The sequence below is a fragment of the Centroberyx affinis genome, unplaced genomic scaffold, assembly GCF_046629955.1.
Source record: "Centroberyx affinis isolate AG114_WGS23_722 - 3 ecotype Tasmania unplaced genomic scaffold, CSIRO-AGI_Caff_v1 ptg000904l_1, whole genome shotgun sequence".
NCBI lineage: Eukaryota > Metazoa > Chordata > Actinopteri > Beryciformes > Berycidae > Centroberyx > Centroberyx affinis.
Genome location: NW_027279488.1, coordinates 119,691 through 145,698, shown reverse-complemented (window position 1 = coordinate 145,698; position 26,008 = coordinate 119,691). Strand labels below are relative to the sequence as shown.

Genomic DNA, 26,008 nt, shown 5'->3' with positions numbered 1-26,008 from the left:
GGACGAGAGAAACGCAACACCGTACAGTAGCGTGACCTCCTCCAGCTAACATAGACACGTATGCACCAGATACCGGGCGTGGCCGCCTTGTCGCACAAAGCCAGAAATAAAGAGGGAAGCTATTGCTTTCAGCAGCAAGACCCCCGGGTGACCTTCCCCAGCGACCCCAGCATGACCCCATAGTGAGGAAGGGAGAGAAGCAAAGCGCCCAGTATCAGTGCACAGGAGTCGAATGCACAGGGACGCGACCACAATAGCTAGAAAGGAAGGCACTGTCATTGTGCGCTCGTAGTAAATCAGCGTGAAGGTGACAGACCCAGTTCTCGGGCCCATGTGCCCACCTGCTTCAATATGCCGGCGTACTAATATGTCAAACTGTTTTCTCCGGCTACATTCTCACACTGAGTGTAGCCTGAAGTCTTCGGTCATCCATGCATTGTTGGGCTGGTTTGTCTGTTTCAGGTCAAATAGAGGTAAAGGTGCATGGCTTCAGGGTGGAACTGTACTAGTCCTAGGCTTACACTGTGGAATGTGTCACATCAAGCTTTAATACAGATGGGAATGGAAGCTTGAGGCCATTGAATTGATCATTTCCACCCTCAAACCCCCTGAGGTGACTTCTTCCATAAAGTGAAAAATAACAACTAATCGCTGGACACAGCAGCTAGATTTGAAAGCAACATAACAATTGAATTATGCTATTTGTCCTACATCGGACAGCTTGTACACTAGGCAGATCCTTTCCATCTTAACTCAAGTGTAAACTGTTATCTTTTCTGTTTAGGTCCAGACATGTGACAGTTAACCCCGTGAGAGTGCCATATAACCCCATATGAGTCCTGTTCTATCTGTGTAAATTTTTCTGACATGTCACGCTGCGTTTTGTCCACAGTCGACCTGGAGCACATGAGGACAGTGAAGGCTGACAAACACCAGCGCTTCTGCCAAGAGAACAGCCTCATCAGTCAGTTCGTATCGGCCAAGACGGGGGATTCGGTCAGTACCAGCTAGCTCAATAAGTCACATCAGAAGTGTTGAACCAACTAGAGAAAAAAAATCACTGTTACATTTTAAGTTAACAAACGGGCAGAGTACAGAACGGCTTGTCTGATCTTATATCTCCTCTTGTTCTGTTACATTTTCGATGTCCATTTCTCTCATCTCCCCCTTCTTCTTCTTCCTCTTCCTCAGGTGTACCTTTGTTTCCAGAGACTGGCTGCTGAGATTCTCGGTGTGAAACTCAACAAAGCAGAGATAGAACAGTCCCAGGTGAGCCATAATAGTCTCAAGGTCTTTCTCTCAAATTTCAGCAAAATTCCTATGCAGCTGTCTCACAAGCCACATTGCATCTTAAATGTCTTCTTCGCTCCGAACCGGGATGGGAAGTAACACCAGCTGTTAGCCAAATGCTGTCAAATGAGCCTACAATTACAACTGACTGATAAAATAGTGAAAGTGGCTGATGACTTCTTCAGTGGCCTTTCTCCTAGCATAACACGTAATGCGATGCCTAAACTTAAGGGAGGTCACAGGGAGTGTGTTAGCCAGGTCAGTGGAGGTCACCACACACTGTAAAAGACCTTTTGTTGCGTAAACATCGGCTTGTTATGTCTGCCTCCTGTGATGGTCTACCTGCCACTGACACTGCCCATCTGTAAATAGACCCACGTTGACCACATTAACGCGTGAAGTCAGGGGTTAAAGGTAGGCAGTCTTGAGGGTGAGAAGGTTAGGATTGGCTGTCTGATTTATTTGGTTTATCTCTCACCATCGTGGCCAAAGCAGGGTCTCTGCTCGCCAGCCAGACCAAAGTGCCCCATGGTGGCAGCTGTAGGATTTACAGGGTCACCTCCCCCAGAAGCATTAATCCTGGGTCTGATATGACCGGTTGGAGCCACACTGGCTGGGCAGCGGCTGATGAGCCCAGGGGCTATGGAGAGGTCAGGACCTCAGGAGAAGGGAGAGCGTGTTATGGAAGGACCGGCCACATTCTCAAGCCCCTCTCCGCTGCTGTCGACAAACAGAAAGTGACCATCGACTAATGAAGCCATCCATCTACTTTCCTCTTCCTCACCTCCCTTGATAGCTGCCTCAATAAAGCAAAGTGCTTTAATCCAGGCTAATCAAGCGGGGTGAGTGGCTGGATCCAATCTGCCTGTCAAGGAGAGAGGTCAAGACCAGTTGACCGAAATGCAGAAAAACTTGAAACGAGTGTGTTTACATTAATTACACTGATTATGGATGCAGAAGGTCTGATACATTTCCGTGAAAAGAACAGCATAATTACCACATGAAGTTAATTTTTTCATTGCGTTAACATGGTGGCCCTGGCTCACAGCAGAAAAGTTGGCTAGTGGACTTCAGTCATGAGTGGTTCATAACCACTCATGACTAACCACTTGAAATAAGGAAACAGTACATTTTTGGCAAATTACAGAGATGAGCTGCTGCCTTTTTCATCAGACTTTTACAGTCACATTCAGTAGGCCTAATGATTTTGTCTACAAAAACATATTTTAATTGGTCCTTTTTCCCCATTGGTCTTACTAAAAAAAGACAGTGTGCAAAAAGTCTTAGCTGAACAAAAATAAACAACAAAACCTTCAATTTGGGTTGTTTATATAAAGCTTTTTAAGCAATTTGTTAAATGTTGCCTTCACTAAAATTGGTTTGCAACAATAGTCTTGATACATTTTAGAATATTTAAGGCAAACAGAATAATTGAAATTTGAGGCCAAAAATTCACATAATCTATGAGTGTTATTTCAACTTTTTACAACATCAAGCACCCATTCACCATGCTCATGCTGCCACATTATACAAACATTTCGATATTATTATTATTGCTGTAATAGAGACTGGGCAAATGTGGAAACCTCCACTGCACTATTGAATGTATTGCATTCAGAAGGCTTGAGGAGCAAAAACAAGAAAACTAGAAAAGTGCATAAGTTTGATTCATTTAGACGTCCTGACTCAAATATACTGGTACAACAAAAAGAAACGAACTCCTACTATGGCAACCAAATAACCAAGTATAGCTGGAAGAGTATACAAAAGTAACAGCTACAGCCAAACATTTAGCAGCATCTATGGTGTAAACATGTAGATGGTTTTCATAATTCATTCCAGATTCAAGGGGTGAAGAGGAGATTGTCCAGTGACCTGTCCTTGTTTTTTATATTGCTGGAGATATGAAGGAATGACATACTGACTTTGCGTCATGGATGTGGAGTTGAGGCTTTGAGCAGGTCATGGCTCCGGGTCTTGCTGGGGGGCCAGCGCAGCCTCATTATCAGCTGTCAGGTTTAGAGAGCTTAACATGAGGGTCGCAACCCCTGACAGTATTATATCTGCCTGGGAGCCCTCTCCGTCATGGTCCTCTGTCTGCTGGATCAGATAGCGCGGCCGCTGATCACTCACTGACTCCGACACCAGGCTTCGGCAGCTCGTTAATCAGACAGCCAACCAGGACCTGGGATTCAGCCATGTGGTCTGTTCTTCACCGGTTGTCCAGCCTAGAGACAGCAGCCTGTTGCACCACTTACACTTAGGTTCAAACGCAGGCCAGTTTGAACTGAAATTCCCACTCAGTCCGAGCCTACGCATTCCTAAAATTTTAACGGCTGCACCAACAGAAATTGTTCCAAGGTAACCATAAGTTACAACTTAAAGTATAACTTACTGTAAAATAGCCATAGGATGACACATGACAAAAATGTCAAAACTTGCAGGAGGACCCAGAGGAACAAATACAGTGTGGTTTACATCGGCAAAATGAAATTAGATCAATTTTCCACCCTATTAGTGATGGGGGGATTACTGTAGGCCTAGCTGTGGTTTTCCCCTGTTGAAATGAATGATTACACTACCTGATGTCATTCTTTTTATCTGTATTAGTTACATCTAGTTGTATACATATATTTATGTCTGTGGTTACTTTGTTTAAGCTTCATCTACTTAGTTGTCAGACATTAGAATATCATTCCATGAAGATGACTAGTCTCCTGTAGCTCTGCACATTGATCTACTGTTGTCTTGTGGTAATCTACTAGATAGAAAATTCACATATGAATCTCATGCTATATTCATTTTTTTGTCAGTCTATTTCTCACATTTCTTTTTCATTTCTCTCACTCCATTACCTTCTCCTCATCCTTTCCTATCCATTTCTTCACCCTGTGTTGCCTTGATCTGGACACTTTTCTCTCTTATCATCCTCTCTCACACCTCTATCCTTATCCTCTACCTTTTCTATCTTTTTTTTTATCCTTCTACTTCCCTCCATCTCTCCACTGCTCTGATGTGTTGAACGCTGCTCAGAGGATCGTGAAGGCTGAGCTGGTGGACTACCCACAGGATGAAGGCCCTATTAGACAAGATACCAGCCAGCAAAGCAAAATATGTTCTGTTCAATAGTTGGAAGTATGTCTGCACAGCCATACAGATATATTTTGGTATATCTGTTAGAGTCTTAGGCAAAACTTTAAAATAGTTAATGAAGTCATGGTAGTAGTAGTGTGTAGTGCCTGTGGTTTAGATTTAGTAGAGAAAGTAGAGAAAGCCATCAGGCTAGTAGAACCTAATCGCACTGTTCCTGTTGTAGTTTTATCACAGAGGTGACAGAAATATGCTAAACCTCTCTTAGGAATTCAAACTATTTCGGCGGGTTGGTGGAGTGCGATCCAGCGAGGAAGACTTGGCCCTCAGAGTTCATGATGGTATCAGACCTGACCCCAGTTTGACCTCCGTCCGGCTCATGATTGGTTTAGGGTGCACAAACTTTTTGACATGGAGGGCCAAGGGCTGAAATATTGCATGGATGTTGAGCCATGTGCTAAAAAACTGTGAATAAATAATGCTTAGATGTTGATTATTTAGAAATGGATAGATTGGAATGTCTTAGGCTTTATTTCATCGAAAAACGTATTGTATTGCCTTGTAATGAACAAGTTATTTCAAATATAGAATAGATTTTCACTCTTTGGAAGTGCAGGCTACACATTGGGTGGCCCTAAAGATGATAAACCCTTTTTTGAATTGAACAGTTGAGTATTTTAGCACTTACCAGTAGTAACAAACACTACTGGTGCTGACTAGACCTTTTGTCCTGATTGTTGTGGCAGCCTTTTAATTCTCTCTCTGTGTGTATTTTTTTCTCTGTGTCTGTTTGCGTGTTTTCAGCGTGTGGTGAAGGCAGACATTGTGAACTACAGTCAGGACCCTGTGGCCAGGACAGTCAACCCCCCTCGCAGCTCCATGTGTGTGGTGCAGTGATACACACACACACACACACACACACACACACACACACACACACACACACACACACACGCACAAAGCTGTCAGTTAAAATGTCTTCAACCAGTATTCGTTTTTTGGGGTTTTCGGGGTCACTGGACCAAATACTACAAATTATAAAGACCTTAATGTGTTCTCTGTGTTTGTATGTGAGTTGAATGAGACGAAGAACAGACTGTGTAGCGGTTTCTAGGCCCAGTTTGGATATTTAGCAGAAATGATTTTTTGGGTGGTTTACCAAAAAGAAAAACGGAACCTCAGTCTTTTCCAGTTTACACACAGTTATCATTATGTTTCTATGGTTCATCTTGGCTTAAAACAAAAGAAAAAAAACGAGTCCTATTTTATACCATCTTTCTCATTTATTTCTGTAAGTGATCGTTTCATTGTGTGTTGCTATGAAGCCGGTTCCTCCAGGAGGAAGAAGACAGATCAGTCACTGTGGCGATCTAAAATATTTTTGATATATACTGTATAAATATATTTTCCTCTGCCATCGCTGTTAGGAATATTCTGTTAAATGTTTTGATATGCTACAGTATATTGCTAAAGGTGAGACCATCCACACCTGCCAAGTCCGTCTCTGTCCCTACAGCGGGTGAGTGGGATTCTGGGTAGCAAAACAGAGAGGTGAAACCAGGGGGCCGTCTCATAGGATTCATTGTTAAATGCTGGATGTGAAATCGATTGATGGCTTTTATGTCTATGGTGCTCCCCCCGTTTTACAGAAGGGAAATGGATGTTATAGAACTGTCGACTGAAATGAATTTCTGTTTTCTATTTGCCAATTAGGGGCTTGCTCTTAGCAGTGCTGTGATGTAAACTGTGTAGTGTTATTTTACATAGAAATGTTTCGATTTTCCATTCTTTCGACGAAGTTGTCATTTAATTTTAAATCCAAAAGGACATTTTTTTATGCTTTATTCTTCAGGTTATATCCACATTAACTGCATCTCTCAAATAGTATCAGCTTTCCCCAGATTATTATAGAGTGTATGTTGCATTTTCTCTGCGTTTAATACATATATAAATGATTTAGGTGTATATTTCCACACTATGTGATATTCTGGGGAAATCCTTATGATAGAGGACAATTCAGATGCTGTATTAGTGTTGATAAGATAGATGAAAATGACTCAGGAAAAGCCTGAGTGTCAAGCTGAGCAGCTGAAACATACAACAATCTATTAGAGGTCTCTACATAGCCTTATTCAACTGTCCGTTATAGAACAGAAGTTTGCATTGAAGAATGGCTATGATGCATAAAATGCTTCATAGGATCTTCATTTTGACCAAATAGCCTATTTTAATAGCCTATTTTACAGTATGTGTATCAGAGGGGTAATTATATGCAGAAAGAATTGTCACATTGTACTGTGTCTTTAAGTGAATTTGTCAAAATATTTTCTTTGGATCACTGGTGTACTGAGGATGTCAATACTGTACCACAGACTACAAAATACCGGTTGACATGGTGGGATATGACTTGGTGTCCACCTTTATGTCCGCCACATGTGTAAAACATGTATTTGTACGATAAAAGCCACCTGCATTGTTTGTAAATGATCTTGATTTCAAAGCTGTCAAGATCTCCTCTCATTGACCGGAAAGCCTCAGAGTGCATCCTATAACCTGTGGTCATGTAAACAAAATGTCCGAGTTACAGAAATTAAGAATGTACAGTTTAAAGTGAATGTTTAGTGGACATTATTCAACAGCACACATCTTGTGTTTGTAAATAAAAATGCTACTTGGAAAACCAAAAAAAAATGTGTAGTGCTTCTGTGAATATGGAATCTGTTTATCTTCTTCTTTGTGCACTGTGGTTCAGTGTTTTGAGCTAATTCATTTCACTGAATAAGCTAATACATTTAGTTTGACTGGTATTGTTTTACCAAAATACCAGATCTTTGAATGTGTGCAGGCCTTCTCATCACTCAACCTTTGTTAGTCGTGGCGCTGTCTGAAGTTAGCGGTATACTGTGCATGGGTCTAGGTTTCATTGCCATTTTTCACCCCATGTTGATAACACAAACCAATGGAAACAGGCCCTGAAGGTGCTCAGGTGAGCGGAGGATGACGGGAGCTGGACTGTAGCCGATGAGGGCGTCACAGATTAAGGATCCATGTGTTGAAATTTAAGCATAAGAACTGAAACTTGACCACCCTAGAGATCCCCCTCTATACAGGCTAACCTAAGTCTCTGAACGCTAATGAGGCACCTGGTCTTTGTTCAGTAAATCTTCACTGAAACGGGCCCTAAATCCACTCCGGACAGATGATACAAATGCCTTTATAAATGGTTGTAAGCTGTATTAATTAATCACTTAAATAGTCCAAGCTTTTGTTGCCTCCACAAAACTATAAGAGGGTTTTTGGTTTTGAGTTTAACCTTTTTTTTTTTTTTTTTTCTTTTGCTTAGTCAATGTCACTGAAACCAACCCGGTATCTAGGAGGATTAAGTGCATTTGAAACCACAGAGACAAACAAAACAAAGACAGTATCTTTAATGTGTTTTACCTTGGTCCAGGTGTTGGTCGGTGTGTGTCCGTCTGGCTGTCGCAGAGCCACTACAAACAACACTGAAACCTAATGGAGAGTCAGGCAACGCAGCTGGGGTCATTCCAGCACACGTGCATTGTTTCGCTTGAGTGGACGTCTTAGGAATTGTCTCTGCTGAATTTTTGTCAAGAGCTGTCACCAACGCTGACAGGCGAGACTTGCCCTTGGCTTTGCTGCTGTTTAGACAGGTGTTTTTGCAAAGAAAACAACTGCAGCCCGTTTCCAGCTTAAAGCGCTCACAACAGCGACGTTCCCCTAAAAGACGGAAGGAAAGAATATCATTGCAGGGATAAAGCTCGGGGAGGGTGAGGCAGAGCTTGACAGATTGGCAAAAGTCAAAGGGGGATTTGCGTCGAAATGAATTTGTCTACCTGTTTCGTCTCGGTGGTTCCCTGTGAATCGTTTTTATGTGTTGGTTGGTTTTGTGTTTGCTTACTTGCAGTTTGGGTACACACACACCAGTGAGGATGAAAAAGTAAATAGACAAACTGCATGATGTACTTTTTAATATTTAGTTAACCACCGTGACATCGTGTCGTCTAAGAATAAATTTAAGTTTATTAGGATCCCCATTAGCTTTTACAATTGCAACAGCTACTCTACTCTTGCTGTGGTTTGCATGAAACAAAATACAAATAAAAATGGAGACAAAACAAATAACATAAAAAAATAGATAATTATAAAATGACAAAAATAGAGGTAACAAAAGTCTTGGTCCCCCATTAAACCAAAACCAAAACAGTTCTTTGCCCCAAAGCCCCCAAAGCTTTTTCCCTCTTCTCTCTCCTGCATTTTCTTAAATTCAGTGGGCACACGTTTTTTTTGTAATATTCCCCTTTTTTTTTTTTCCTCTTTCCTACTCTTCCTTCCCTGTCTGTGTTTCTCATTGCCGAAACTGTGCGATGACAGTCTGAAAACCACACACGACAAGTTGGTAAGAGGGCCATAGTTGTGGGCAGTGTTTTTTTGCGGGCAGAACGGGGCCAACACCCTCATGATTACCCACTCACCCTCTTCCGTTTTCCACCTGCGCAGAGTGCCAGACCCACAGCGTTGAGGGAGTAGGCAGGACTGAGTCAACCCCTCTGATGAGCTCCAGTCCCCCGGTCCCCACACTGGCTCCTATTCTCTGTTACGGCCCGGAGCAGGAAGAGGAGTGACAGGCAGGGCAAGGCGAGGCAGGGCCCACGCTGGGGCAGAGCTGGCACCCGGTCATTCAGAGCGGCGAGGTGAGCCAGCAGCGCTTCGTTCCCAGGGTATTTCCGAGGAGCTGCTCTCGTCTCTTGTCTGTGGGTGTTACTAAGTGTGTGTGTGTGTGTGTGTGTGTGTGTGTGTACGAGGATGTGTGTCAGGACAGGAGATTGTGATCTGAGAACTCTTGCCGTGGATATTCGGCTTGTTTAGACAGACCGGACTGTCCTCGGAGGTGCCGTGTTTCTGCTCCAGCTGAAAAGCACATGATTTATTTTAGGGGCAAAGGATGTGGGCATTCAGAGGGGTCATATTTATAGTCCGTTGGTCTGGTGGGAAGACCTGCCAGTAAAAGCACAGATTCTGAAAAAGAGGCACGGGGACAGAAAACTGAAAGTCTCCCTCTCTTTGGAGGGCCATGGATGAATGCTATTTTCAGTGGGCTGTAATGAATAGCACTTAAAAAACTGAATAGCTCTTGTATCAGATTTTAGGTCCAATGTATTGAGGGGAACAATGAGAGAGGAATAACAAAGCAAAAGCCTCTTTACAGGGTGTGTGATATTCATTCAATCTGACAAAAAAAAAAAAATCAGATGGCACTGTAGATATGTTGAGAAAATTATAGACTTGCATTTAACAAATCAATTGTGGAGCAATGCTCAGATTTAAAGCCTAATAATCTCTGACATTTTAATACAAATGAATTTTTGTTTTGCTGCTTTGTATTGTCAGTTGATAATACAATATTGATTCGACCTATACACAGTTCATTTTTTTTTTTTTACATTTTTTTCTTTTTTTTTTACATTTGCTCTTCTAAACAGTCGGTGTCAGGAAAAATCCTCTGGCACACAGGAAATTATGTGTTTTACATTTGAATAAATAGAAGAAGAACTGGGTAGTTTGAATGAGCAGCGATAGCCAATATGGCTGAACAGACAAAGAAAAGAACGCCACCTACAGAAACTCAAACTTCATCAAGAGTAAATCCGAAGAAAAAGACGTCACAGTCCCGCCTACACTGTTTGATTGACAGGCTATCTCTGGGAAGTGCAGTGCAGAAACACCGCAAGGAGTGCTTTGTCCCAAAGATGTCACCAAAATAAAAAACAAGAATCTCGCGGATCATCACTTTAAGATAGAAATGTGTGTGAGCTGATAGACAAGATAAGGAGACGGCGCATGCGCATGTGTGCAGGTCACAGAGAAAGTCCCATCCCGTCGGAGCGAGTGATTAATGAACACGGTCTGTTCCCTGCTGATAATTGAGATCTCTTCTTACTCGCAGGCCTGCATGGATCGTGTGCTCGATAAAAGATCTCTGTAAGGAGGAACCACAGTGATATCATCACATAGAAATGACGGTAATGATCCAACACCTGGGCACTTATCCACTTCTCAGCCGCCTGAATTTGGCCTGTGCCATACCTCAACAAAGAGACAGTTACTGGGTGGGACCAGAGTTGGGTGTCACTACTTACCCCATCAGTTAGATGATAAATATACATAAAAGACTGAATGCGTCCAGTGAAAATATCAGCAGCGAGGCAGATTACAAGGTCATTACTCAAATCTGCCCGTCTCTGTCTCTCTTGCTTTGTGATTCCTCCCTCATTGTTCCCCAAAATACTTTGGATCCAAAACCTGATACGAGAGCCATTCAGTTTTTTAAGTGCTATTCATTACAGCCCACTGAAAATAGCATTTATCCAAAGATGACGCTTTGTGGCTTTTCAAAAGGCTACTTAGGAGATACGGCAGGGTTTGGAGACACCGAAAAGTGTGAATATGCACATAGACGTTCCACTGCAGCACTTTTTGAGGTGGGAAACTATGGCTCTGGGATTAGGTTAATGCTTCTGTGGAGAGAGAGGGGTCATAGCCAAAATGAATTGGACACTATTGCTAATTACAGAGGGTATATCCCTTCTGGATTTGTGGAGGTATGCTAATTCCATGTTCGCCGGTACCTCAAATTATGTCCCATTTCACTTGCGACAGAGTGGAACTTTCACTCCATATTTGACTGGAAAATTCATCTGGTATGTTGGAGTGTCTGAGAGAGACGGTGCTGCTCGGGCCTCAGCGGCCTCTGAGGAGAAACAATGGTGTTTTAAGGATGATATGCTAGACAAGTTCCTATTTATTGACATCCGTGAGTGACAGCTTCAGGTGTCCATTTCTCTCCCGGGAAAACCTCTTAAACCAGGAAAAGGTGTTGAATTGTGTTGAAAATGTGCGGCCTGTCTATCCGGTCTCTTTCCCAAGAATAAAAGGTACAGGAATATCAATTTTTTTCCTGCAGGTGTTGCTGGGAATGTTGTGTTTGATGATGTATATAGAGGCTAAATATTGTCGCTTTCGGGTGAAAACCTTGTATCTCCAGAATGTTAACGTTAAATGTTAAAGCAGCCTTGTTTTTAATAATAATAATAATAATAATAATAATAATAATAATAATAATAATAATAAACTTTATTTGTATAACACCTTTCATACAAGAAATGCAAGTGCTTTACAACAAAGAAATTACATGCATGAAAATAGACATAGAATGAGCATAACATAAGATGGAGAATAAAACCCACTGAATAATAATAAAAATAAAGTTAAGAAATAGAGTACATAGAATGCATAAAATCAGGTAAAATACAACATTTTAAAAGAGGTGCAGCAGTGCATAAGTGTGAAGCAAAGTGCAAAAAAAAAGAGTTTCAGGCCTGTATCAGGAAAGTCATAGCTAGTTAAAGGCTAAAGTGAGTTTTTAGCTTTCTTTTAAAAATATTTAGCGAGCTGGCTTCCCTGATATCTATAGATAGTGTGTTCCATAGCTTTGGGGCGTAATTGATAAAGGCTGCATCCCCAATTTTCTCTCGGCTGTTGCTGGGAACCTCCAATAAACCAGCAGCAGATGATCGCAGTGTTCTTGAAGGCAAGTAGTGAACAAGGGAGTTAGCAATGTAGCTTGGTCCTAGCCCATTAAGGGCTTTGTATATAAGGAGGAGGACCTTAAAATCTATTCTAAATGTTACAGGAAGCCAGTGTAAAGCAGCTAAAACTGGACTAATGTGCTCTATTTAGTCCATATAAAGAAATGATCCAACTGCACACTGTGAGGCTTTGCTGAAAATGTAATCACATCTTTATTTTTCTCACAGCATTTACAAAAGACTTATAAAAGGAGCGACCAAAGTGTTTCTCTTGTTTCCTCAGGTTTGCTTATGGCTACTCTTCAGCCTTGTTTTTAGCTTGATGGCAATGTGTTTTTGACGTTATCCGGCAGGTTTTAATATGTTTCACAAGCCGAAGAGGTGGAAGAATTTTCTCAACCTGTAGAGGAGCATTGGATGGAGCTTTGCAGTCAACTGAAGTGACTGAAGTTTTCATGATTCTTCTGAAACATAAAGTTGAACAAATATTTTCTGTAATGAAGAAAATGCTAATATGTCTCGGGCAGTTACACTTGCATAGGTTATTTCAAGCTTTGATTTCAACCAAACTCTTTTAATCAATCTCTGACAGATAAATTCTCTTTCCCCTCCTCCTGGGAGGTCAGAGGTCAACATCTACAGAGCAGTGTCCCTGGAGCTGGTAGGGGTTCAGCGTCTTGCTTAAGGACACTTCAGCAGGGTGGATTTTTGCTGTCAAGGGGAATTGAACCCAGGCCTTCTGGTTGAAGGACAGTCTAACTAATCACTGCACCCCCCCTGCTGCCCCAGCCAACAACAATATATAGTCAAATGAGAGACTGGCACGTAACACAGCAACACCGAAATGTTTTAAATCACAGGATTTTTCTTGAAATGTTTGAAAGAAATGTTTTGAGACAGTGCTTGGGTCATTTCTTGGTGGTAACAGACAATGTTCTTTCACTGCGCCCCGATCCTTGGATTGCGAGTAACAAAAATTGTATGTTGGAAAATGTAGCTGCCTCATATTGAGAAGCACGAAAGCATTGACATAATGCGAGGTGACGTTAGAATTCCTTTCTCTGTCCAACACAATGTGGGCAGTGTGGAAAACCTGGATGGTGTGATTTTTTTCAGAGTATCCATCACAGCTTCACAAACCCTGCAGGTCTCACTTATAGTACACAGTACTGTTAATCAGAACCAGCCTTTTCTGGGGATCTAAGGTCATCAGCACAGGAGAGGAAATTATTGATGGAAATAAAGGTGCTGGGCCAGACCTAAAGGTTCCCTCTTACAGACCTGGTAGATTTGGAGTTTCTAGACAGGCGGCGTTATGAACAAGGCAGAGTTGTTCACGTCTGATTTAAGGGCTGCTTTTGTCATGGCGCGGGCCAACGAAGGGCTCATGCTTTTATTGGCTGTTTAGTCTAGTTCCATTTCTTGACCTGCATTGAAAATCCACTAAAAGTTAATAACTCTTTAATGTTTTCTTACTTTGAAAATAGCCTATTGAGAGAGTGGAGCCCGTGATTTACCGACTTCAGCCAATTGAGTTGCACATCAGGAGTATTTTTTCTCTCTCCTATGTTATAACATATGAAATCATTTACAGGTGGCTACTAATTCACACTGATCTGTCAAACCGTTTTAATCAAGACATCGAGCCATTACAAAACGTGGTGACATTGCGTGTGTGTCGAGGCACGGCGGACCGCCATAATTTGGAAAGAGAAGTGCCATAGAGAAAAGTGTCACAAAAGAAGAAAGGGAGCCGTGAGGGTCATGTTCCCATGTGCAGGCTGTTGTGTGAAGTGTCTGGTGATTGCCAGGCTGTTCTGGGGATGCTGCTGGACAGGGAGGTGAGAGGCAGGTTAATTACTATACTGAGAGGGGAGGGTGAGATGCTTTACATAGCCCTTTGTGGCCTGCGGTCTTGGGTTTCCAGCGCGGGGAGGTGCGAGCAAAGGGTGGTGGTGGTGATGGCAAAGGGTAAGGCTGCACGGGCCAAGTCCGTCCCAGGGTCACCCCATCGATCATGGATGACAGAGCGGAGCCGCGGCTCCCAGGTAAAAAACACGCATTTACATTCTCAGTCATACTGTTACGTGCGCATGTGCAGGCACAGATACTCAGAATGGGACAGTGCATGGGAAGTCTTTGTAAATCTACATTAATATCCAGTTAAATCCAATAGTTCCCAGCAAAAAAATACATGTCCAAGGCAGTCTTTGTCATTGCATAAATCAAAAACATTGCACCAATATGTTGCAGCCTAGACTGACCTTCATAGGGAACAATGCACAGCGAAGGACAAAAACATATATAGGAAGCGCTATAGGTGAAGTCAGACCTGCTATGAGGTCACATGACCATTAGGTGACAAAAAATACAGATATACAGTGCATAAGAAACTGCCACCAGATAGAATCATAGTAAATTTTTATCTATCCTTGCCATTTGAAATAAAGGCATTTTAAGTTTTGCAGTGAGAAACTGTGCCTTGGATATTTTCTCCTCGTTTTAACTGGATCTTAATGTAAATTTACAAAGACTTCCCATATATTGGCCTATTCCGACTCTACATGCTGCCATCTACATCCTAACAGCAGCTGTTCATTCTGCACTAAGGAACCAGTCACACTTTATTTGGATAGCCCGATGCTGATACTCACGTTACTATCAAGTGACTATAATGTGTCACTAAAACGTCTGCTGACTTCAAGGTGATGCTCACGACAGTGTGAAAAGTAGCCTAGATATCCAGTGTCTGGGTTAGGGTTAATTTTAGTATCGGGTTTAGGGTTAGAATTAGGGTCAAGTTAGGGTTAGGGTTAGTGTTAGGCAAAGATCAGGGTTAGAGTTACATAGTCTGGAGAGATGCAACAACTAGGCAAAAGACACTTTGTTGAAAATCTACTTTTGTCACCTGATAGTTGAGTATGAACACTAGTAAAACAGTAAATAGTGTTATCAAAAATCCAATGCTCCTTCCCTTTTGATTTTCCAACATTAGCACAAGTTGTCCTCTCACTTTTCCTCTCACTGTCTCCCTTCCTCTCTCTTGCCCTCTCTCTCTCTCTCTCTCTCTCTCTCTCTCTCTCACTCACATGCACACACAGAAATATGATTATTCCACTTCGAACTAATCCTCTTGGATATTTACTCTATTCCTTATTCAAAACTTCAACTCTGCCTCAGGCCTTTTTGAATCCCTTCATTATTTTTCCAGTGGAAGGCTGTAGGGAGGAAACTCTTGATTTACAACCCCCAAAAGCTATTCCAGCGTGTCTCTGCAGGTACATTAACAAAAGCATAAATGCTGATATTTACCTTTCAGTATCGGAGTTCCATTAAAGGTTTGTATGTCTTGAGACCGCTATGTTGTCATGGCTATGTCTCGGTTATTTTCTTGCCCCTGAACATAGTGCAGTGTTTTTGGAGTTCATTAAGTAAATGAACAGGTGTTTCCCTCCCTTAAGTCTTCATACACAGCTAATGAGCCAACTTAAGTGTGTTTAAATTATTAGGCCATTAGGGACGGGAAATGTACAGAACGCTGAACACACAACCACATTAGGTGTGTGTACATGCGCCGCTAACTCATACAATGTGGAGTTTTCATATGTGATTCTCAAGCAAATCAGCAAGCTCTCTTTGTGTGTTTTTGAATGCTAATCGTATCATTAGTGATGACACACTTTTGAAAAATGGCAAAGTTGAAAATAATGATGTTTTTTCTGCTGAAAATTGGCCCGGGTCCCATTCATTTAATTAACCCCTTTATTAATGTAGTGCTAATGAATAAAAATAGGCTGGTGGATGCTCTTTGAGAGTTTTGGTAATTTGTAGGACGAAAATTGAGGAAAAATAAATACTTTTGCGGTGAACTTGATTTTATGTTTGGCTTTGGGTAAAACACTGATTTTCTCCATGGAGGCCAGAGCCAGAGAGAATTATTGTTGCCTTATTTAAAATATCTTGCTTGTGTATCCAATGTAAAGTGACCTTTTCCCTGTGAAAGGAAGCCGATTATCTATGGTTTCTTTGGAGTGAAGTTAGATGGGGGGGAAACTGTATTAGAAGGCCAAATGGAGAAACTGGCAAACCTCATTGCAGTTGCTTTCAATTCAGTCAGCTTGTTCTTTGGTTATCCTTTGATAACATAAGGTTCAAATTGAATTCTTCTCACACAATTAATCAATGAAATTAAAGCACAGAAAACCTTCCGTAATCTAGATGCTGTAAAATCTAGATGCTGTAAAAACGTCCCACTTAGTTCAGCCGGTAATATGAGACATTTTCCACAAAGTGCTTCGCTAAGCTGATTTAGCTGAAAGAAACACAAACAAAACATTTGACTTGCACGCCGGTTGGCACTTCATCAGCGCCCGAATATCTCAATAATTCACCACAGTCACAGTTGGCCCACGAAAAAGAGAAACTGTGTAGCGCTCATGGGAGGAAAAACCTGATCTGTCTCCTAACAAGGGGGAAGTGTGAATATGACAAAGCCTTCCCATCTGACACCCAACCCAACAAACAGCCATCTGTCATCATTATAAGTGGCGCCTGATGTGCTGCACTTAAGAGGCACCTTGAATCTTTTATGCTCCACCGCCAATTAAGCTGGGCCAATTATCTTCTGAATTATTGAGTCAAATTTGGAAACCCAATCACTTATTCATAAACTGGCCAATAGCAGCGTTTCATAGTCAGAAGTTGGAGGGTACCCCACCCCACCCACCCCTTAAAGTATGTCTTTACTGCGTTACTTATTCATGTATTTTGATGGGCTAATGTTGTCTTCGCATCAGCTCAGTGCCAATGTCCTCCCCCTTTAGCGAAGCCAAGTCTTTGGTTATTCATATTCCTGGCCCCGGACAATAGGAACCTCTTCATACTCCATAACAGATAATCCTCTCAACGCAAAAGTCACCTGTCTCAGGTGTATCGAGGGAGAATGTCAGCTGAAACACTATCGCCACGATAGACCCCACAAAAAATATTTTCTCCCTCTTTTGTTCGTTTGACAGGACTTAACACCACTTACAGCCTTTTTGACAGGTCCTGGAATTATATTATCCGCCATTATGTTCTGGGGTGTGGAAATTAAATCATGCAACAGGGGATTTGATGACACATTATATTCATTTTAACAGGAGTCATTAATATCTGTAGTATCTGGTGACTAATCCCAAAACTGGCACAATGAGGGAGAGGGGAAGGTGTGGAGGGTTTTCTGTGTCCATCTCCTCCTGTCTGCCTTCCTCCTTCCTCTTTCCAGAGCAAATTCACCAGAGAGCCTCTGAAAGGAATGAATCCCCATCGGGAGGAATGTGAACCTTGTCCAGTAGAACAAGTCCGCCATGGTCTGCAACAAATTTCATCAAAGGTGTAAAGAGTGACTGGGTATTGGTCAGTGCTGTGTATTAAATTCCAGCTTGATAGTCAATTATTGTACAACAATAAAGCAATTTTTACTACTACTGCTAGTAATAATCTAAAGCACTTTACAAAGGATAAAAGACACAAAATTGACAACAAAATAGATAAAAACAAGCAATGAATATAAAAGCAAGGAGTCACAAAAGAGGTCAAAAACAAAAAGTCATTACATACAAGCAAGCATAAAAAAGAGTTTGAAGATGTGATTTAAGAGATGATCCCCCCTGCTAACTGTCATCATCAGGCTCATCTGACCCTTGACATGACATTTTTTTCCTGACTAAATTCATTTATAGCTGATCTCTTACAGTAGCAGCCATTGAAAAATTGCTGATTCATGTATTCGTGCTACCTTGGCACTGCAGACAATTCTTTGTCGAACATAATTCCGAGGATTTGGTGTGAAAGGAGTTTAAGTGACATTTTGGCCAAAAATGAGTCTCGTATATCATTGGGAAGCTCCTATTTAGGTCTATCTGATGCAACAGTAGTTCAGCTAACATGCAGCAAAAAGTGGGACATAGACAGTGCGTGACAAAGCCAAACAACAGAGAGAAATTACTTCATCATTCATCTCCCGTCCCAACTAAAGTATTGCTGATACAGAAGCGCACACTGCATATTGTTTAGTAGCATTCATGAGTATCATTTTTGCAGATATGAAATCCAAACCTAAGCCCTTACTCATTACCTGTTTGTCTTTGTAGGGCAGCACAGCGGCTACATCTAGTACACCTTATGTGTCCAAAACTATTGCTCACAAGTTATATTTACAGCTGCAGCAGCATCTTCTGCCACAAGACAATATTGCAGACCTGGATAGACGTTAGCCTATCCAATAGCAGCGACCCACCAGCTGTGAAAAGGGTTGCCCGTCCGCCTGGCTCTGTCGGTGCCGATGAGCGACAGCACGGTTAATATTTGATGAGGGCCTTGGGATGATCCAAAGGTTGGTCTCTCGGAGTGTGTGATGCAGGGAACACCCAAGCCCTCCGCTATTGTTATCCCCCCCGTCCGGCCCGGCTATTCATAGACCGAAGGATTGGGTTCTGCACTCCCACTCTGAGAGTTTCGCTGAAGACAGAAACACAATGAAGTCAGAGTAACAAAGGTTGCCGTGCCCTTCTCATCACTATCACCTGAGCTCCTCCATAACGGGATTGCTTGGATGATGGACAACTTAAATAGAGAAAAGGGCCCATCTAAGTTTGCTGTTAATATTACACTGTTAAGACCAATTGCAAATGCCATTAATCTAATGTATACACTCTATACACCTTGTATAACCCCTATAAAATATATGTATATCTTTTAAAATATTGTATGTGCTATGAACCAAACATTCAATCATTACAACAATCAATCATTACATCAGCAGCATAGCTACAATGGAGTTTGATAGCAGGAATTGTTTCGGCTATTTAAAAGCTCAACATTAAACGTCAGGTTTTGGTGTCAGTCCTTCAGAATCAAAGAGCGAGAGCTTCTTTCAAGACTCACCATTTTGCACCGATGTTCAACAATCATAAATTAATCCATCGTAGAAAAGGCAGAGATACCAATTTCTCCACCAACAGTAGCCTAAATAGACCAGAATGCAGCCACAAGATGTGTTGTGTTTTGAGTATGACATGTGACTCTTACTTACTTTTTCTCACCTCAAAAAACGTTCCTGCTGTTACTCTGCAATAGCATTAGTAACAGCAACAAAGTGAAAGCTACACGTATAACCCACAGCTCAAAGCAACAAGTTCAGGCCTGTTCTCTGGAGGTTGTCAAAAGGCATTCTGGGAAATGTAGGAAATCACTAACTGAAGTACAAGTAGATGAGGCAGGTTGAGGGGAAAGTGTGTACGCCAAAAAAGAAAATTACAACACTTCATCACAAAATAACTCCTGGAACGCACTGAACATCACAGACTGATGATTTTTCCTTTAACTAAACAGTTTTCTGAGTGATCTGATGAGTTTTCTATCCAGAGGTCTGCCTCTCCACCTCTGCTTTCCTCTTCTTCACTTTCAAGAAAATAGCAATAAAAAGCTTCTAAGTGGGTAAAGTTATGACAACACAATTATCAGCCTTTGTACGGCTGTGTTTTGGTTTCTGGTGAGCCGTAATTGAATGTGCGGTATGTAGAATACAAAGAACAGTGTCTGGGCCTTTTCCATAAGAGATAAAGACAAAAGTACCAAGCTGAGTTAATTTGACATGTAGGAGTCAGACTTTATTTTTTCTCATTTTCAAAGGCAGGTTGGGGTTTTGAAGAGAAATGAGATTCAGAATCACTTTAATCACCAAGTACAATAATAACAGGAATTTGTCTTAGTGACAAAATCCTGTTAGAGACATACTGACACCTTATAGAGTTTCACAGGTCATACTGACACATGGTACAAGCATAGCAGGACCTCACATACAGTACAAAGGAACAGTGCAACATACAGCCTGTTTCAAACATTTTTATATACGGTACATTATTAACACTCACTGTATTATTACTTTTTTTTCTTGTTTTCTTGTTTATGTTTTCTTGTTTTCTTGCTCCTGTTTCCAGGCAGTCATGGATGGAAATCTGACAAGTGAGCAGAGGAAAAATTACTAAAACTACTAAAATCATACAGCTTTTTTATTATTATTAAAAACTGTGTACCTACTTTTGAAACTTATATGCGGACAGCAGAATATAGTATTCCTCCTCAACCTGTCTGTTTGCCCTCACATACAACTTTTTTTTTTAGGGTTTATTTGCAGATTTTTACAAAGACATCCAGTGTTTGTATGGAGGAGTAACAATATAGAGCAAGGTGATGATAAGGACTTCTGCTGAGTTAATGCTGAGCTAATGCGTAGTGATAGTAATTCACCTGAGCTCAAAGAAAGAGATGAAATATACAGTATCATGTATCCCGCAGGTGTCTCTCTCTGGCTCAGCATGAATCCGTGGGATTTAGCGCAGGACTTAGAGCTGAACTTTCTTTATACCATCTTTGGCAGCGTGCCTGAAGGAATCAACAGCTCCGGCTTTTTTAATGACTGTCAGGCCATCTATGAGGGATTTTTGGCAGGTTGGAAAGAAACATTGAAACTGATCCTCCTCTTTGCCTTTTTCTTCACAGCTCTTAATCCATAAACCATCCCTAACCAGGCCCATCTGGCATCTGGTCACCTCCTCTTCCCTCCCTCTGCCTTCTCCTCCTGACTCCTGACTTTTCCTCTCGGCCTGTGATTTCTCTTAGCCTGTCCTCCATCTTTTTGTGTCCATTATTCCTTCTTGTTCTGCAGTCGGCCTGGTGGTGAGAGAGATCATATCGTATATGTGTAAAAATCTACTTCCTAATTATACAATGTGTAATACGGTGACTGATTACTCCAAAATTGTTCTCGGCCTATCTGTCTGTCTGTCTGTCTGTTTCTTTCTTTCCCCGTCTCTATATTCTCCCTATTTCTCCTATATTGGACAGTCGAGCAATGTAAATAATGAGTGAGTTTATCTGCTGTATCAGCCCACTTTACTTACATTTGTATACTGATAATGAATTGTATTTCTGATCTGTGATCTGTGTGTTAGATTACCTAAAATATACTCAACATTCAATATCAAATTTTGTTTTCACCGGCCAGTGAATTACCTAAAAGATAATCCAATATTTGATCTCCTGCTGTCAAAGCGATCATATCTGGAGAGTTATATAACCGTTCACTGAAAAAAAAAAAAAAAATCACAGTAAACATTGGGCGGTTTGAGGCAGGGAATTCATGAGAGCTACACTGAAAATGATAACATTGACACAGAAACCATTAGATTTCATAAGCTGCCCACACACATGCAGCGGCACATAGCACGTTTTCAGGTGCCACTTATTTTTCCCCTTCTTCGCCCAGGAAACATGCGAGGAGAGGGCCGCTGCTTTCTCCTCAGCGCCCTAGCAAAGCCACAACACAAACAGCGGCGGCCATATCGGGCCCCAGCTGCCGACATGTCTGCTCAGCGGCGTATTTATTTAAACCTGCCGCTGGCCCTGGCGGTCCAACGCAGGCCTCGCCGGGGGCCTCCCCGGCTTGTTTGAGAATCCATTCACACCTGCGCATTAAATTACTGACACTAATGTTACTAGTAATGCTTGGACCGGCTCCCATTTTTGAACCCATAAACCTGCAGGAGCCGGGAAATATTGGACATGTTGAGAAAAAAAAGGTGGCATGAAGGACAGATTCAGACATGATACAGGGGGTATTTTGTTAGATAAGCACGACCCTGTCTGTCCTGTGTTTTTATTTTCTAGCTCCACAAATGTTTGTGTCTGACGGTATTTTTTGCCACTCTGGGTGTGATTGAATAATATCAGATGATATCATGCATGTGTGGGCGTTGGCAGTTAGGTTTAATATGTGTATTTTCATTGTCAGTGGGTGAGGATGACGTGAATATGAGCGCAGAGGCATTCGGATTAGGTGCTTTTAAAGCACGGTGCTCTGCTTCCTTGCTAGGCTGACAGTAAAACAGAAGACACTGTCGCCTCAGGGTGGGGGTGGGTGACACATTGTTTGACTGTTACCTGGTTGCTAAGGACTCAATGGCTTTTGAACTTGAGAGGTGTGGAGGCATGAACACCTGCGCGGCCCCCCTCGCAGAAAAAACGCCTGGATACCTTTCACCTTGTCTCACTCTGCAGCACTCAGCAAGAGGCTGAGAAGAAAAGACGAGGGAGCCGAGAAAGGAAAGTATCCGAGAGACGTCTCCCGGGTTGTCAGTCTGGGGTCAAGGGTCAAAGGTCGGCACGGAGGGGGTATGTCAGGTGTTAAGTGGAGCAGACAGGCCAATGGAGGGCTTGTTAAATGCTTACCTGCCGACCCGCTAACCTGCAGCCAGGTGGGAACACAAAGCATTGGGATTTACTGCAGGCTCACACAAACAGGAGGGGTTCAAAAGACCAGAGGAAACATACCTGATATGGTGAAAGGTGTTATTATTACAAAGTTAGACTGCAACATGAAGAGAGAGCTGTTTCACAAAAGAGACAATCAGGGAAAACCAGTAAATAATGACAGAAAAATTATAAATCGGAGTCCAATCAACTTAAATTCGACTTGGTGACAGTACGAAGCTTCCGTCTAAAATTAGATGAAAATAGCTCTTTGATTATCATACTTTATATAAAATAGACCTTGAAACAAACAGTGTAAAGTAAATACTGACCAGTTTTTCAGTCATTTTGGACAGACTCAATGCATTCGCTCTCCAGTTTCCCTTCACACAATATACCCCGAGCAGCGTGAGTTTAAATCACAAAGGAATTACATTTAAAGGTTAAACGTGGCATCATTGCACTAATCCGCAGCATCAGTGACATGCGATCGTCTGAGTAAACAATCTGGGTCCAATTTAATTAGGATGCAGATTACCACGGCCCGATACTGCTTATACAATTTCCCCATATTGGGACGTTGATAACTGAGAATCTCGCTATTACTGATGAAAAGGCTTATTTGCTTAGTGCTGTGTGTGTTTCTCTAAGCCAAGGGACAAGGCTAGACAATGTTAATGATGATCTGTGACAGACGGCTGGGGCTGGTGTGTGTGTGTGTGTGTGTGTGTGTGTGTCTATTCAGTGAGGTGTGTCCTGTTGTGGGCATTGTGTAGACCTGGCATTGAGCTCTCTGTCCAGCTGTCTATTACTTATTGATGCCTCATCACAATGTCCATTGTCCTGTGGGCACAGCATGGAAATGCACACTGTTGAAGTGAGAAGGTAACACTTCGCTCCAAGTCCGGCGTGGCGAGGCGGTGTGTGACACGCTGAGCTGAGGAGAGAGTGTGCAGATGCACAGGGAGATAACGACAGCGAAAAACGTCATCTGGCTTCAGACTTACCCTTGAAATTATGCGTTTTGTTCAAAATTAAAATATGACCACGGCAAATTAATCCAGAAAGGGAAATCTGTTAGTATGGGTTCATGGTTCAGAATGATCACACAAAAAGCTGAAAGGATATGCAAAATATCAACTCAACAAACCAGTTAGTTCAGTCTCTTCGCTGCCTATTAAAACTCTTCTGACAACTGGTCCTGGGTCAAATAATATGTGCAAACACTTTTATACTGTGTGTTGTATCCTACTTAAGTACCAGATAGGTGGGTTTTCCACACAGGGCAATACAGTGTGTGCCTAAACATTTTATTAATCCCAGGAAAGTAGCTGACAGTTAATTTAATACTTATCTGAATTGTCCTGATATGGTAACTCCATATTTCTCGCATGCAATATAAAACCAGCACTGTTTTGCCAACTAGCCCTGGGCCAAGTAATATGTGCAAACACTTTTATATGATTTGTTTTATCCTACTTAGGCACCAGATATACACAGGACAATAAAGCATGCACCAGACTGTTTTAAATAATCCCAGGAAAGTACTTGACAGTCAATTTAATATTCATTTCTGTGATTAAAAGCTACAACTTGTCTGTTTTGTCCTGATGTGGTAGACCCCACCTTTCTCATACTCACAGGTTAAAACAAACACGATGCAGACACTATTTGACCCAGTTGTTCTACCAGCCAGCTGATCAGAAATCAGTTGCACAGGGCTGCAGGTGAGCCACACGTCATCTGGTTCAGTTTTGATATGCTGCTCTCTCCCTTTTCCCCTAAATGTTACCAAGCGTCTGATCCGTACTCAGGGGGCTCGGCTAAGTGAGCAGCTATTGTTCATGTGATTGTGGCCCCAGCTCTTTAAGTTCTTCAAACCAGGAAATGTTTAAACGGGGCTAATTAGCCGGTATTCCCTGCAGTGCGTGGCTCTGGCAGTTCTTCACTGTGGTTGATCTGACAGGAGTCGTGGCCTCTGGGGTCCTGCGTATCAATTATGGGGCCTTTCACAGTTAGCCGTTTTGGAAACATTAGACAAGCTCAATCCCGGCTTTGCCCTTCAATGCTCTGAGTATCTTTTTTGGCTTTGAAATCAGGCAAACAGTTATGCGGACTTTAGGAAGGCATTCGAGTCAGAAAGTGATTTTTTTTTCCCAGTCTGTGTGGACAACAAGAGAGATTACTTTTCATGAAAATACACTGGATTACTGGAAGAAGGTAAAGTACTTACTGACTCCACATGCAGGACAGACAGCTAGAGGTCAACCTGTTGGTCTCTCCACAGGTGCAGGAGAAAAACAAAGTGAAGGCTCACTTTGCTATACTTAGAGAATGTACCATGGCTGTTACACTGACAGACCCCCCCCCCTCCTCCCTCCATGCCCCACTCACAGTGGTCAGACTCCCTCTGCTGCCACTCCACTGTAAACACAGCTCCCCCTGGCTGCTCCTCACCTCCAAGTCATGTTAACTATACAGCAGTCTGCATCAGTTAGATTCAATTCACTTTCAGTTTGTTTAAGTTCAAAATGTCAATGTCAGTTGAAACTATAATCGATGTAACAATGATTGAGCTTTCGTTTATTGTCTACAAGAAGCTTTTAATGACCAAAAGTTTTACAAGTTTAGAATTTTAAATGAAATCCACTTCCTGAATCGGATTAATTGAAACTGAATTGCTTTTGAAATAAACATAAACTGGGTCTGACGATCATGGTCGACATGGTGCACATATGATGGACCATATTAAGTATTCTGTATTTCTCAGAATTGAACAGAATTTACTGAATTTCATGATGATATAGATAGAAACCTGATTCCAGTATTGGGGTTAAATGAATTGAAATGTGCTGAATTTAAAATGTAAATCGTTCCTCCATTTTCAATTCTTTCTTTCTAGACTGGATATCAAAAAACAACTTTTACGTTGAAATGTTTATAGGTTTTGAATTTTGAAGAAAATATATTTTAGATATCAACTGACCTGAGAGTGAAATGAAACCAGCACTGGTGAGAACATGACAAAGCACCGGTTATTTTTTTGCATGAAAAAAGACATTGTGCTGAAGTTTTTCCAATTTTAATTTGTCCTTGTGAAAAAAAAGTATGCCTCAAATTATCTAAAATGCAAGATAAACAAGAGTCAGAGACATGTGTCACCTTTTTACCAATTATCATTAATAAGAGCCGCATTTTGAGGGAGAGGCTTAAGAACAAAAACACTCGGCGCTGCTCCTCAGTGACGAAATTAAGTTGTCATTGGAGCGTCTGCCTAAATCCTGCACGCTTACGGGAAAAAAAAGACCATTCGGAGTTCAGAGTGCCATGTAACATTCAATTACAATTTAACAGACGGGTCTCTATTAGCTGGTGTCCATTTCATGGTTGGAAGCAGGAGGTCACGACCCGCTCCTCTGTGACGCTCTGACAGGTGCTTGTTAGGCATGATTTTAAAAAAGTACAACCAAACAAGAAGATTAAGTCCAATACAAAACACACCTGGCAGACACAATCTCCACATCATCCCTTACTGGACTTTGTCTGTCACACAAATACACACACACACATACACACACACACACACACACTGGAGTGGAAATTCAAGCTGACAGTCAACATTTCAAATAAATATATTTCTCCGTCTTTTTGTTTTAAGATATTAAAGTAATTTCTATAATTGTTTGAAACAAGTCCACTTTTCCTAATTCCCATCTGTGTCCTTGACA

The 26,008-nt window shown here is 41.7% G+C and overlaps 1 protein-coding gene across 2 annotated transcripts in view; it reads left to right on the top strand.

The window, feature by feature from the left end:
- Nucleotides 1–7,057, top strand: part of rab28 (RAB28, member RAS oncogene family) — a 29,665-nt gene extending 22,608 nt beyond the window's left edge. The window contains exons 5-7 of one of the 2 annotated variants that reach the window (XM_071521638.1): nt 893–996; nt 1,192–1,269; nt 5,185–7,057. In XM_071521638.1, the coding sequence (XP_071377739.1) occupies nt 893–996; nt 1,192–1,269; nt 5,185–5,277 (275 nt within the window). In that variant the 3' untranslated portion in view covers nt 5,278–7,057. Of the gene's footprint in view, nt 1–892; nt 997–1,191; nt 1,270–4,323; nt 4,420–5,184 lie in introns of those variants that run through there. The other variant, XM_071521640.1, reaches the window with a different exon arrangement.
- The last annotated feature ends 18,951 nt before the right edge of the window (nt 7,058–26,008 follow it).